This window comes from Tamandua tetradactyla, chromosome X (assembly GCF_023851605.1).
Source record: "Tamandua tetradactyla isolate mTamTet1 chromosome X, mTamTet1.pri, whole genome shotgun sequence".
Taxonomy (NCBI): Eukaryota; Metazoa; Chordata; class Mammalia; order Pilosa; family Myrmecophagidae; genus Tamandua; species Tamandua tetradactyla.
Window position 1 is genome coordinate 70,973,557 of NC_135353.1, and position 14,481 is coordinate 70,988,037.

The 14,481-nt window shown below is 40.3% G+C and overlaps 1 protein-coding gene across 3 annotated transcripts; it reads right to left on the minus strand.

Moving 5' to 3' along the window:
* Positions 1–1,570: 1,570 nt before the first annotated feature.
* Positions 1,571–14,420, minus strand: ARMCX5 (armadillo repeat containing X-linked 5). Of its 3 annotated transcripts, none has more exons than XM_077146521.1 (4): positions 14,260–14,420; positions 14,096–14,156; positions 10,151–12,085; positions 1,571–8,449 (listed from the first exon to the last, which is right to left on the minus strand). In XM_077146521.1, the coding sequence occupies exons 3-4, from the start codon at positions 11,921–11,923 to the stop codon at positions 8,420–8,422; spliced, it is 1,803 nt and encodes a 600-aa protein (XP_077002636.1). In that variant the 5' UTR covers positions 11,924–12,085; positions 14,096–14,156; positions 14,260–14,420; the 3' UTR covers positions 1,571–8,419. The 3 variants fall into 3 exon arrangements, with proteins under 3 accessions (XP_077002636.1, XP_077002635.1, XP_077002634.1); XM_077146520.1 differs by lacking the exon at positions 1,571–8,449 and adding an exon at positions 12,430–12,497 and having other exon boundaries at positions 9,746–12,085; XM_077146519.1 differs by lacking the exon at positions 1,571–8,449 and having other exon boundaries at positions 9,746–12,085.
* Between the last annotated feature and the right edge of the window lie 61 nt (positions 14,421–14,481).

Here is a 14,481-nt window from a genome sequence, read left to right on the forward strand (position 1 = left end):
GGCAATAAGGCAGTAGGATGAAATACTTAAAGTGCTTAAAGAAAATAATTGCCAACTGTTGGGGATTGAATCATGTCCCCCATAAAAGCCATGTTCAGGTACCAACCCCTAGTTCTGTGGGTTTGAACCCATTTGTATATAAGACCTTTGAAGATGTTATTAGTTAAGGTGTGCCCAAACTTAATGAGGGTGGGCCTTAAGCCAACATGGGTGAAGTCCTTATAAGTAAAGAAAATTGGATGCAGAAGAAGACACAAGAGAAGTAACAAGCTAGAAGTCTATGGAACCCAGAAGAGAAAGGAGATGATGCCATCATGTGCCTTGCCATGTAATGGAAGAACCAAGGAACTCCAAAGATTGCCCCCAGCTAGAACATACTGACCCTGGGACGAAGCAAGCCTTATGGTTCCTGAAACCACAAGTCAATAAATTCCTGCTGTTAAGCCAACCAATTGCATGGTATTTCTCTTAGCAGCTTAGAAACTAAAATGCCAATCAAGAATTTTATATCCAGTGAGACAGTGTTTCAAAATGAGGGAGAGAATAAGACATTCCCAGATAAATAAAAGTGAAGGAGTTCATCAGCATTAGACCTACCCTACAAGGAATGCTAAAAGGAGTTCTTCAGACTGAAAGGAAAGGAAATTAGACAGTGGATCAAAGTAGCATAAAGAAATAAAGATATCTGATAAAGTTGACCAGAAAAAGAAAATATTTAAAAAGAAAGAAAAAGAAAAGAAAGAAATCAAGAGTGTGAGAAAAAAAAAAACTAACAAATAAACATCCACACAAAAGGAAAAAAAAAAGGTGCACTACCTCTCCAAGTTTCTACTGGTGCTCATCGGAAGCTGGAAATTGCTGCTATTGAAGCCAAAACTGAGGTTAGCATCTGTTCTGGTTTCCCCAGACCAAAACCACAAAAAAAGACAAAGAAAGAAAACCAACCAAAAAAGGGCATAGAGTCCTTATATCATAGTTGATGCCGTTGTGAGGGCCAAAGCCACTGCCATCAAGACAGCTGAAATCAAGGATATCATCAGCCCTGGTCCCTCAAGCATCTGCCAGATCAATAAACATATGTACAACAACAACAACATCAGTAAAAAAAAAGAAAAGTAAAGAAAGTAAGCCAGCCAAAGAATCCTGGAAGATACTGGTGGGAGGCCAGAACTCTTGCTGCTGAAACAGTGAAACTGAGGCTAGTATCTACGCTGTTATCTCAGAGATTCACCAGATCAGAAAACATACAAAAAAGGAAAGAAAACCAATTTCCAAAAAGGTTACTCAATTTTCAAGTCCAGGTAGATGTTGTTTTGAGACCATAAACCATTAAGGTTTATCAGGTCAAAACTGAGGCCAGTATCTGCATTGGCTCCTTAGGGATCCACGAGTCCAAGACACATATACACACAGAAGCAAACTAGCACAGATAGATGAAAAAAGTCTCACTGGCTGTCTAGGTCCAGGTGGACACTGATGGGAAGCCCAAAGCTTCTCCTTTCCAGAGAGTAGACACTAAGGCCAACATTAGTGTTGGTCCAGGGATCCACCAGACCAAGAAACACACCAGACCAAAAAAAAAAAAAAAAACATACATGAAAGGAAAAAAAAAAGAGGAAAAGATACACTGGCTCTATATGTCACAGTGTATCCTGGTGGGAAGCAGAAAACCAATGCTACCCAAGACGCCGAAGCCAAGGCCAGACTCTGCCCTGGGTCTTTAGGGATACCAGGACCAACCTGGACTACATTCCCAAACTTTTAGAGGATAAGGTTTCTTCTGCCCACCCTGGCCCAAGCCAGTTACCCTTGAAATTCAGGTTTCCACAACTGTGACCATTTCCACAGCTTCCCTGACAGAGTTAAGGAATGGGGACTGGTTACGGGTTTGTGCTCACCCTCACTTACAAAAGTTGAATTGGTGCCAGCCTCTCCCTTCAAATCTTACTTCCCTGTTTGTTCCAATATCCAGTCAGGTTCCAGGTTTACTACCTAGTTAACTTCCATCTCCTTTTCAGCTTAATCATTTTTCTAGTGGAGGGAGTGATCTGTAAAGCTTCCTACTCCGTCTTCTGTGTCTGCACTCAAATCAATACCCATTTTTTAAATTACTAACTCCAACTAATTAGCAATCATTGACTATTTGGTATTATGTATTTGGCTAATGTTTTCTCTTTAATGTCTATTTCAATTGCCTCTCAGCCATAGTTTGTCTTCATATTGGAAGAAATATGACATACCTTCATCTGGTGTCTTAGGTTCCTAGGGCTTCCATAAAAAATATCACAAATTAGATGACTTAAAACAACAGAAATTTATTGAATCACACCTCTAGAGGCTAGAGGTTAGAAATCAAGGTGTTGGAAGGGCCACGCTCCCTCTGAAGCCTGCGGGGATGAATCTGTTCCATGTGTCCTTCCTGGTTTCTAGCAGTGGCCAGCAATCCTTCACATGCTTTGACTTCTACCGTAACTCCGGTCTCTGCCTCTGTGTTTACATGGCCTTCTCCCCAGGGTCTGTCTGGGTCTCTTCTCTCTATTTAGTATGACACCAGTCATATTAGATCAAGGGCCCACCTACCCTAGTATAACCCCACCTCAACATGCCTAATTCCATCTGTAATGACCCTTTATCAAAATAAAGTAACATTCTCAGGAACTGGGGATTAGGACTTCAGCATAGATTTGGGTGGAACACAGTTCAGTCTATAACATCTGGCTACTCATGAGTTACCTAAACTCATGGGCTACTTAAACTTTGCGGCTAAGTTCTTAACTTTGTACAGGAATGTAGGTATAATATCATATTGATGACATCCTCCAAGGATATTGGTTTGACACACTCCTTAAGTCCAACTTGTTCTTTTTGAGTTCTGGAGGCAAAATATTCTTCATTTATAAATTTTACTTAAACCCATTTATACTGTTATTGTGAACTGGCCCATCACAAATGGATTCCCTCCATGAAAGGCTCTAAATTCTATAAAAATTAAAATCAATAGACATACCCACTAGGGCTATCAGAGGCTCTGTATTAACTGCAGTTTCTAGCTTCTATCAATTGATGCTTAACATCAGTATGCATCCTCAGGGAGCCAATACCACCTATACATCTGTAACTCTTTGATAAATCTGACCCTAGCCTTCTTACAAGCAAACAATCCCCAGTTGCAGAGGTTCCACTTTCAAATATAGCCAGGCAATCCCAGAGTAGTGTGCCCCTGCCCCATCTCTGCACATTTCACACAGAAACCACAAAAAAGGCACTTTTTCAATCTCATTCACTCTCTCTGCCTTGTGGTCGACCTTCTGATTTTCCTGTGTGGGCCTGCAAGGCATGCTGCCCTTTCCCCAGGAAACTGTGAGTATAATACATCTTTTAAATTCTAATAAAAAGTTTAAAGAAAAAAGAAGGGACTTTGCTGGTATGATTAAGTTAAGGATCTTGAAATAGGAAGATTCTCCTGGATTATCCAGATGGGCACAATGTAACCACAACAGTCCTTATAAGAGGGAGACAAGGAGGTGAAAAACAGAAGTAGGAGTGGGACAACAAAGCATGGGTGGGAGTAATGTGAGGAAGGGACCACAAGCAAAGGAGCATAGGCAAAGGAAAAAGGCAAGGAAACAAACTCTCCTCTTGGAGACCCCAGGAGGAACCAGTCTTGCTGACCGCCTTGATTTTAGCCTAGTGAGATTAACTATGGACTAATGACATCCAGAACTTTAAAGTGATAAGTTCCTGTTGTTTTAAGCAACGAAGTTTGGGGTGATTAGGCATAGCTTAAATAGGTAACTAATACAAGTTGTCACTTGTTTTCAGCAGTAGTGAGGGACACTAGAACGTTAGGGCAGTGAAGATTTTTTTTTTAGTCAAGGTATGGTCCAAGACAATCAGGGTGGAACTTAATCTATATCATGGGAGTCTTCAAGAGAAAAACTTCGGATACAGGAAATCAGAGAAAGTCACGGGGGAGCCAGAAGCCAGAAGACGGGGGAAAATGGCAGAGCTGAGAGAAGAAAAGATCACCATGTGACAGGAGGCAGAGATGTGCAAGCCAAGAAACCTCCAGCATCGTGGCAAGCTAGTACCAGAACTCTACAGACTTGGGAGAGAAAGTATTGCCTTGCTGGCATCTTGATTTTGGACTTCCAACCTTTCAAACCATGAACTAATTCCCGTTGTAAAACCAAACCATTATGTGGTATTTGTCATAGCAGCCTGACAAACTAAGATAGGGGGTTATTTTGAATTTACGAAATAGTGCCAAGGTGAATTTTTAAAGGTTAAAGACATCAATTTTGTTTACTGTTCAGAGAGGAAAAAGAGAACTCACAAGTATTAATTTTTTGAGAATAGTGGCAGATAGAAACAGAGTGGGTGAAAAAAACTCATCAAAGTGGCTACAAGATTATGATTACTATTTTAATATATTCCCTCTTGTTTGAGTATTTTGAGGAGTAGCAACAACCCTTTTTTACACGTAACCTGCTTAGATCCTCTATCCAGAAAAAAAGGTATTTTGTAATTTTTTTTTAATTACTGGAAATTACAAATGGTATTATAAAAGTTTCTTAAGAGATGCTATATCTTTTAGCAGCTTTTTAATAGCAAACTTCAAAAGCATTTCCCAAATATCCATTTCATGGGATTCCTCCCTGCAAGGTTTAATTATGATGGACTATTTCCAACTGACATATAAATATGGTGCTTGTTAGAAAGAGTCTATGACAGTGGTAAAATTACAAAGGCCTCCACTTTCTTTGACTACCACCAGAATCTCGGCTTCATTTATATCTTTTACAATATATCCTCCTACAAAAAAATAAAGGGTCTCACAATCAAATTGAACGGACTATGTAGTTCTTGCTATAATTCCTTAGGGACAAATGCAATCTGTCAAAATTCTAATGGTCTTTTATCATTTGCAGAAATGGAAAAGCAGATCCTCAAATTCATATGGAATTACAAGGGGACACAAACAGTCAAAACAATCTTTAAAAGGAAGAACAAAGTTAGAAGACTCATACTTCATGATTTCAAAACTTACTACAAATACTACAGTAAGAAAATGTGTAGTAGTGGCATAAGTATACACATATAAATCAGTGGAATACAACTGAGAATCCAGAAGTAAATACATACATCTATGGTCAATTAATTTTCAAAAAGGGTGCCAAGACCATTCAATGGGGAAAGACAGTCTCTTCAACAATTGGAAAAGAACGACAAACTTCACCGGCAAAGAATGAAGTAGGACCTCTATTTTACAAAAATGAACTCAAAATGAATAAAACACCTAAATGAAAGAGCTAAAACTATAAAACCCATAGAAGAAAACATAATGGCAAATAATTATGATCTTGGATTTGGCAATGAATTCTTAGATGTGACACCAAAAGCATGTGTAACAAAATAAAAAATTAGATAAATTGGACTTCATCAACAACTCTCCCACAAAGAAAACTACAGGCTCAGATGCTTCCATAGTATATTCTGCAAAACATAAATAAAACCAATCCTACACAAGTTCTTTCAGAAAACAGTGGCGATAACACTTCCCAACTCTGCAGATTTGATCTGGCAGCAAAAAAGAAATAGCAAATTGAAGACAGATTTGAGATTATTCAGTTGGAGGAACATAAAGAGTAAAGAAAAGAATGAAGAAAAGTAAACAGAGTCTGACAGACCTGTGGGCACTGTCTGTCAAGCATACCAACACAATTATTAAGGGAGGCCCAGAAGGAGAAGAGAAAGAGTAAAAAGCAGATAGAATATCTGCAGAAACAATGGCTGAAAATGTCCCAAATTTGATGAAAAACATGAATATACACATCCAAGAAAGTCAATAAACTCCAAGTAGTAATCCAACCCCAACCACGTTATAATCAAACTAGACAAAAAGATAATCTTGAAAGCAGCAGAGACAAATGACTCTTCAGAAACCATGAAGGCCAGAAGATCATGGGATGGCATACTTAAAATGCTAAAGAGAAAAATATCATCAACAAAAAATTTTGTATCTGGCAAAACTATCTTTCAAAATTGAAGGAGAAATTAAACAGATAATCAAAATCAGAGGCAGCCTGTCGTAAGTAGACCTGCCCAACAAGATATGCTAAAGGAGAGTCTTTCTTCCAGGCTGAAATAAAAGGAAACTAGGAAGCAGCTCAACCCCATACAAAGAAATAAAAAACTGTAAAGGTAGCCACATAGGTAAATATAAAAACAAACATTGTTGCAGTTTTGGTTTGTTACTCTTCTTTATTTTCTATATATGATTTAAAAGACAAATGCATAAACAATAATTATAAACCCAGGTAAATGGGCATAAAATGTATAAAGGTACAATTTGTGATAGTAACAATTTAAAGGGGTGGAAAGGACCTGTAGAGGAGCAGAGTTTTAAATACTATTAAAAATATGTTGGTATTAATTCAACCTTGATTGTTATAAAGTTGTAAATTGTAATCCCTGGGATAACCGCTAAAAAATAATAAAAAGGAAAAGGAAAGTAAATAAGAAGAGACTCAAAACAGTACACTAGAGGAACCACCAAATTGTTTTGCACAGTGGCTGCACCATTGTACATTCCCTCCTAGCAATGTACATCCTTGCCTATATTTGTTATTTCTCATTTTTTTCATTATAGCCAATCTAATGGATGTACAGTGGTATCTTATTGTGGTTTTAATTTGCATTTCCCTAATGACTAATGATCTTGAGTACCTTTTCATGGGCTTGTGGCCATTTGTATATCTTTAAATAAATGTCTATTCAAGTCCTTTGCCCATTTTTCAATTGGATTATTCACCTTTTTATTGAATGGTAAGAGTTCTTTTTATATTCTGGATACTAGACCATTACCATATATATTATCTGAAAATGTTTCCCCCTATTCTGTGAGTTGTCATTTCACTTTCTTGATGGTATCATTTGCAGCATGCTGCTATTTTTAAAGGATAACTGAATAAGCCTAAAATGTTTGCTCTGGGAAATACTGAAGGCACAGAATTATTATTCATTAATCTTCAAATCCTGTTATTAATCTAATGGAGCTAACACTTAAGTTCCTGAGGATATTCATGTCATTGATTTATTGTACTCTTGCAGTTATTAGATAGATTCAGCTTTTGGGACAAAGATGCCAGAACAAAACTACTTCAGGTAATAAGCTCAACCAAATTTGATTTGTTGCTTCAATCATAATGTAAATATATCTGAATATTTCTAGTTATTACTGGTCAATGAAAGAGATATTTTATAGTCCCTGTAGGAAAGAAGCTAACTCCATTTTTTCTCACTCTTGACTTTTTCTTTGGAAAACAGCCTTCTCACAGAAGGCTATGTTCTACCTTGCTTCTCTATGCCCTAAATTTGCAAGGGTAGGTTGGACTAGGTCTCCACTTTGTAACTGGGTATGCTAGTATGTCATATTTTGGGATTTATTTTTAGAAAGCTTACTTACAGAAAGATCTGAGTCGGATTCTCCTGTGTCAAATTTATGAATGACTAAAGATATGTTGCTCTCTCATCTGCTTTACTGCTTTTACTTGGTTTATTAAGAACTTGGGTAGGAGAAGAGGATTAATATTTCTCGGGCCCCTCAATCCCCAACACATGTAATATTTTGATATATTTGGGTTTCAAAAAATCACACATTACAAATAAGTAAAGCTAAAGGCCTCTTTGGCCACAATCCTCAATCTCAGTCTCCATCCTAGAGGTAACCAATATTGTCAGTTACCAGAACTTTTCTATACATTACTTACCAATATATAGTCCACTGTGGCTTGAGTGCAGGCCATGAGCAAGATATAATGGGAAAAGTGAAAAGGTGCTGAAGAGTACAAGAAGCTGGAAAGCCTTCCTAGGGTATCTTGTGATACTTTATAGATAAGCACCCATTGAATGTTGTCTTTTAAAATTGAGAATGAAGTAAAGGGTCATTGGGGGTTAACAGTCCAGCTATACTGTAGGAAGATAACTTACTTGCTTTAATTCATGACAGGAAAGATAAAGAATCCACACTGACTTCTATCCTCAGGCAGCAGTAACATTTTAAAACATCTGAATCAGTCATAATACTACATGGGTCTGCTCAAATTATTTTGCCACAAAGAAGAAACAAGAGGGAAGATATATAATGAGGTTTTGACTCAAGCACACCCCTGAAGGAATATAGGCGACAATCCTGCCTTTCACAAGTCTCACCAAAGAAGAGACCATCAACGTCTTGCTTGGACGCAAACACGTACACACACACCCCTCACTCACCCTTCTCTTTAGCTGAGGTTTGAAAATTCCATACCCATGAAATTATTAAGTATCTGCTCCACAGGGCATTTGAGACACAGAATGATTCCAAAGAGTCTGGGTCAGATTATATTGTGAAGATCCCCAACTCTGAGAGCAGTACTCACAGCTGGAATTCCAGGCTAGGGGAGTTCTGTGAATTAAAAAAAACACACAAGTTTAAAGAGCTTTGAAAATCATCTCAGTTAAAGCTGCACATTGCTAAAACTCGTCCTGCTTTTTTAATAACCTTAAAACACAAGTGTGGCTGATTAACCTTCGTTTTCACTCCCAGATGTATAAAAGATGAATTCAGACCTGGCCTTAATAGGAATTAAACTGGGGACAGCTGTTAAAACAAAGTATACATGACAACATGTTAAGATTTTCAGTTTAGTCCTTCCTCCAAATACTTAGAGGACAATGAAACATCAGTAGAAAGACTAGGATTTGTATACTGATTCTAATATTACCCAATTTGGGGCAGTGAAGTAAAGAGAATTGAAATAGCCAAAGAGGCATGGGTTGGAGTGATAGGTAACTTCCAGAACACAATCTATATTCTGCCATTCCATTCCACAAGACCCTATCCAGAACCTAGCTTTTTAAGTGTAAACAGAAGAAGCTGAGGTAAAATAGACAACATGGCTTCACCGCTATAAACTGTGCAAACAGAGATGATAGTGGGATTAGGGAAATTAATTTCTTCCTAACTACACTCTCCTAAAGTACTTTGGTATCCTATAGCTGTATCATAGAATTGAACCCCAGCCAAGAAGGATCAGCACAAACAAGGTGTTGCCACCAAGGATAGGAGCAAAAAAACAAAATCCAAAGCACTGACCAGCAAACGAAAAGAAAGATGAGAGTAAACAGTCCCCATAATGGAACAGTTAATACTATCTATCCATATAGCAGTTTCTCTAGGGGGTCCCCAGAAAGACTCTCCTTTGAGGCTCAGGTCTATGGAGGGAAGTAGACTCAGATGAAGGTACAAACCTGGTGCCCCTGGATGAGGAGAGAGCTGTCAAGGACAGAGTGGGGCTGGATCTGTTCAGAACCACATTTCCTGGGCAGTTGTCTATGGCTTTGCTGAATGGAGGTGAGAACCAGGAATGGTCTTGGAAGTGAAAAAGCTTCACTGTATCCTCTATGTGAAAGGCAAAATCAAAATTTCTGGGACCCAGACCAGAATGAAAACACCTATATTCCCTTCCTCCTGGGTCTGAGACTTCATGTCTTTCCCCATAGCTGCCCAGATCAAGCTTCATTTCTCACTTGGAGTCCTGTTAGCTAGGACCTGCAGTCCACCTGGTAGCATGGTCCTGTCTTCCTGTGTACACAGTGACTCAACTCATTGAAGATGTTGAAATTAAAGCACCTATCAATGTGAAGTTGTTTTGTGTGTGCCCCCATACAGACACACAGTCACAATACTCTTTGTGTTGTTTGTGCTTTATGCCTCTGACTAGGCTGTCAACTGAAGAACTAAGACAGTATTTTCATCAGTTTTATCATACAACTTTATTAACAATGTATAAATGAAGAGTCAATACACTTATGTCAATATAAAGCACAGAAGTGTAGCTTATTCAGGAGGAAGAGATTCATTATCAGATCCAATTGCAGAAATACTAAAAATATCTCAAATTACATGCCACAATAAAAATCAACAAATGTCCAAGTCCTCAAGATCATTTGGTATACATAAAATTGTCCCTTCAATTAATGCAGATAACATAAATATTGAATTATAATGTACATTGATTTCACAACATCAAAATTTTTTCAAAGCTTTGTAAGAACATATAGCTATTCAGAGTTTGAGAATTAATCTTATAACTTTATCTCTCACCTCGGGATCATTGTGCTCTGCTAAGTCTTCGAGTTTCTGACGAAACTGTTTTGCTTCCTGGAATATGGAAATAAGTTCAGATTTAGTGAACTGTTCCTTGGTAAAGAGCTTCACCTTCTTTTTGAACTGGAAATTTATATTCTCAAATATTGCAACAATATTAAGAATATTGGCCTTTGACTCATTCTTGTTAAAGGGTGCAATCAGTGATGCTAGTGCTTCAGCACTGATAAATTCTCTTGTATTGGCTTGATTTTTAGACAAGCACATAAACACTTTTAAAACATAAAACTTGGTTTTGACACTTCCCTTATTTAACAAGGTAAGGAAATCTGGAATATAATTGGCAATCATGTGGTGATCATCAAATTTCACACTCAGGTGTCCTAATAATTTTAGTCCAGCCAGTTGCACAGGGGAGTTCAAGGGATAAGAGATTGTGTCCTTACAAACTTGATTTATGGATGCCTCTCTACTTTTTAGTTCTTCAGAAGACTCAGAGCTGTCATCCACCGTATTTAAAGCTCTAGGGTGTTCTTTAACATTGGGATTATTGATCAAGTTTTCAATTATAACAGTGATACCTACATCATGAATTATATCTTGGGTAAATGGATAAGCAGGACTGATGCCCATTATCATTGTAGCAATTTCATGAATGAAAGGATCCTTAGTTAACTTAAGTAGGGAAACAAGTTTATCAAACTCTTTAGGATCCAAACTAAAGTTACGTAGTTTGCAGCGGCAGGATTTTGGATTGGGCCCATACTTTTCCCTATACCTAACTTGCTTTTTGATGTCAGCTAAGGTCTGGAAGTAAGGCCCATTATAGGGTGGGATCTTGGTCAGAGGCCGAATACCCAAAGGAGTTTCAATCAAGGTATCAACCAGAGTCCAGTTCCCTTCTGGAGGCAAGGATCTCACCCCTCCCTCAACTGGGACAAGAACACTGTATCTGGCCCTTGACCATACCGCTGCTTTTTGCTTTATAGTAAGTTCAGGTTTGGGTGCGGGTTTGGGCTTTTCTTGGATCTTAGGTGGGGGCTTATAAACTTGAAAAGTAGTCTCTTCTTCAGGCCAGAACCATGACCCTACACTAGGTTCTTCTCCAGTCCAGAACCAGGAGCAGACATTTTCTTCATTCTCATCACCAGACTTGATCCCAGTACCAGCTTTGTCCCCAGCCCTGGGCTTGATGCCAGCTTCTTCCCTTATCTGAGGTGTAGGCCCAATACTAGACTTATTGTCAGCCTTAGCACAGGACCTGATATTGACCTCACTGCCAGCACTAGCCTTGATTTCAGACTTGGTCTTTGCACTGATCCTGGACTCAGGCAGGGCCTTTGACTTACTTTTGGGCACTAGATCATGTTCTGCCAGGCTTTTTGACTTGGTCTTAGCCACAACTCTGGACTTAGTAATAGCTTCCACCTTGCTCACTTTCCTTGTCACAGCCAAGGCATCAGTGTGAGACAGTGTTTGTGTCTTGGCTCCTGCTCCATCCCCAGTCTTGGCCTGAGTCACTAATCCTGTTTTGGGTTCTGCCACAGCCAATGCCTTGGCCTGGGATTTACCCTTGGCTCTGGTTTTGGCAGGGTCCTTGAATCCAGCTTTCAAGTCAGCCCCAGCCCCTCCTCTAGGCCTTGCCCTGGCCCTGGAGTCAGTCATAGTCCAAGTTAAAGACAAGGCCACATTATGTACCCCCACTTCAATCTCAGCCTTGACTGAAAATCTGTCCCAGGATGGTGTTTTCATACAGAGTCCACCAGTCATTCATCTCCCTTTCCAATCACAGGTTCTGCCAATGCTATAGACAACGTGCAGAGGACGCTCACTCAGAGTAAGGAAGGATAGCTGTAGGTCTGCACGAAATCCTGTAGAGGTTGGTAGTCTTCAGCTACACGAAGTCCACCAGATCTTTTGTTGAAGGCAGACCTAAAGGCAGAGGAAGGAAATGGGGATTTGAGTCTCTTCCAATTTTGTCTTCCTATGCAGATTAGCACAGAGAGACAGGAGAGTATGCAGATTCAATGCTAGGTGGGAGAAGTTGATAATTAGTAAACTCTCTCTCCCTCCTCATTTCACCTACTCCTTATACCACCAGGTGGTACCAAACTCCTTTCCAGGTACCAAATAGGAATAGGAAGGGTAGGAAAACTAGATGGGAATCAGATAAACTGAGGAATCTTCTGACTGGATCTTGATCCCTGCTAGATCCAAGCAGATTAGATTACCTCATCACACAGGTCTATCCAGATAATCCCCTCACTCATACTGACCTGCACTGATCAGGAGTAAGTTTTTCCTCCTTTCCTTGCTTCCAGTGGCAACAAGGGTTACAGCAGACCTACAGACAGACCAATGGACAAATACACAGAGGAAAGAGGAAACAGAAACGGAGTATTTGATAGACAGACCTTGGTCCCTGATCCCTATACCTGCCTTTCCAGATGCAGTTTGTCCAGCATTTCCCTCCTTCTGGTTCCCTTCCCTCACTGCTCTGCTTTAGGGCTGCTCCTTAACCACCAAATCCTCTTCAGGGTCAGCCATGGTAGTTCCCTAGCTCAGAACTGGTGAAGCATGAAGCATGAGAGCAGAGAAAGTAAGGCATGGGAAAGGCAGGTCTTAGCATTCAGTACCCCCAAAGTTTACCAAGCCTCCCTCCTAAATCATCAGGGCAGGGGCAGGGGGCAGACAGGAGTATCGTAAAGCTGGTAAATGGAAGAGATGGAATTCTTTCGTCTTAGTCCCCTGTGACCCTCTACCCTAACACAACCCTAATGGGTACAGAGCAAATTTTTCCTCTCATTATTTCCTAGTTTAAAGTTAGGTTACCACTTATAGTGCTTCACAACAATTGGGAGTTCCTTAGACCTAGGAACAGACTTACCCACAGCAATACACAAACACAGAGATACACAAATGGAAACACTGGAGATCATGAAGATTGTGTCCTTGGTAGAGAGAGTAGCATCTAGGATTGCTTTTTGGATACTGGTGTCTGTTGGTCAAACATTTTCTACCTCCCTTTCTTCCTTCACCCCCAAATTTCTAAAGTCCCTTGCTCTAATCCCAAAGTCTGATAACTCCCCTGCAGAACAACACAAACACCCCTTCTCACCAGGAAGTGGTGGTGTTAGTTAGGGAGGATGCCCAGACCACACTATGGAATTCAACTGGGAAAACATTGTGTTATTTCCAAATTCCTATGTTTCCTTCCCCTCCCCGCCTGTCATTTGCTGCAACATAATGGGAATGAAAAGAGGTTTGGAAGCTAACAGAAAAGCTTTGGAGGATCCCCCTAAATACCTATCTGCTCTGGTCTCAGCCATCTACCATTTCCACTCTTCAAAAGATTCGGAAGCCTGCCCACCCTACAGAAACCACGGCACTTTTTTCTTCTCTTCTGCCTTTGAGGTCTGCTGCTCCCTACAGATCTTTACACGAACGTGGAGTATGGTAGACTTAGGAAGAGACCCACACATATAGATGCTTGTACACATATCCCACGACCAACTGAAAACCCAGTGGGACAGAGTTATCAATGGTCACACCAGTAACTGGGACATGAGACCTTTTCGAATCCAGAGCCATGCGTATCAAACATTTACAATCTCCTTTTACATTCTTTCATTCTCAGTACTCCCCAATATTCTCCCACGTAGTAGCGGCAGCCCCTCCTCCTCAAATACAGGCCACCATTTCCCCACTAGAAGCCACTACTACACCTTCCTACCTTACAAAACTTGGTTGGAGAGGGGCGAGTGTTTGGAAATCAAACTAGCAAGAGGAGGATTATTTTTAATTTATCGTTGTGTACTGCTCCAATTACCCCCGTCGCCCTCTTCTCCCTCTCACTGCCCGCTTCAATGACCAGGCCACGCATCCCGTTGGTCCCTGAAACTCACATTCACACCCCAGGGCGATGCTCGCCTTCTCACTGACCTGCTCAGCTTAGACCAGAGACAATTTTCGCGTTTCCTTGCCTCAAAGGGTGCCGTGTGCCCTTCAAAAAAAGGAACCGGCAGTCAGGTGGATATAACGGCAGGAGACAATGGCGGCGACTGTGTTTGGAAGATGACAGGCACCTGAGTCTCAGGGCTAAGTACCTGCTTTAGCAGATTAAAGGCCGTGATTAGCAAACAGTCGTCACTTTTTAGTATTCCCTTCTCTTTTCCGCTGCCCGGGCTCCTCATGGACACGCAAGTAGTCACTAATTAACATCTACCTTCCCTCTGCAGATCTGCATTTACTGCGAACCCAAATACCGGAATCCGCAGGGGGGAGGAGCTAGTTTAAGGAGATCCGGCTGCCTAGAGGCGGAGTGATAT

Bases quoted from the DNA above. Each gene is read 5' to 3' on its own strand.
- ARMCX5 (XM_077146519.1), bottom strand. From the start codon at position 11,923: ATGACTGGTGGACTCTGTATGAAAACACCATCCTGGGACAGATTTTCA.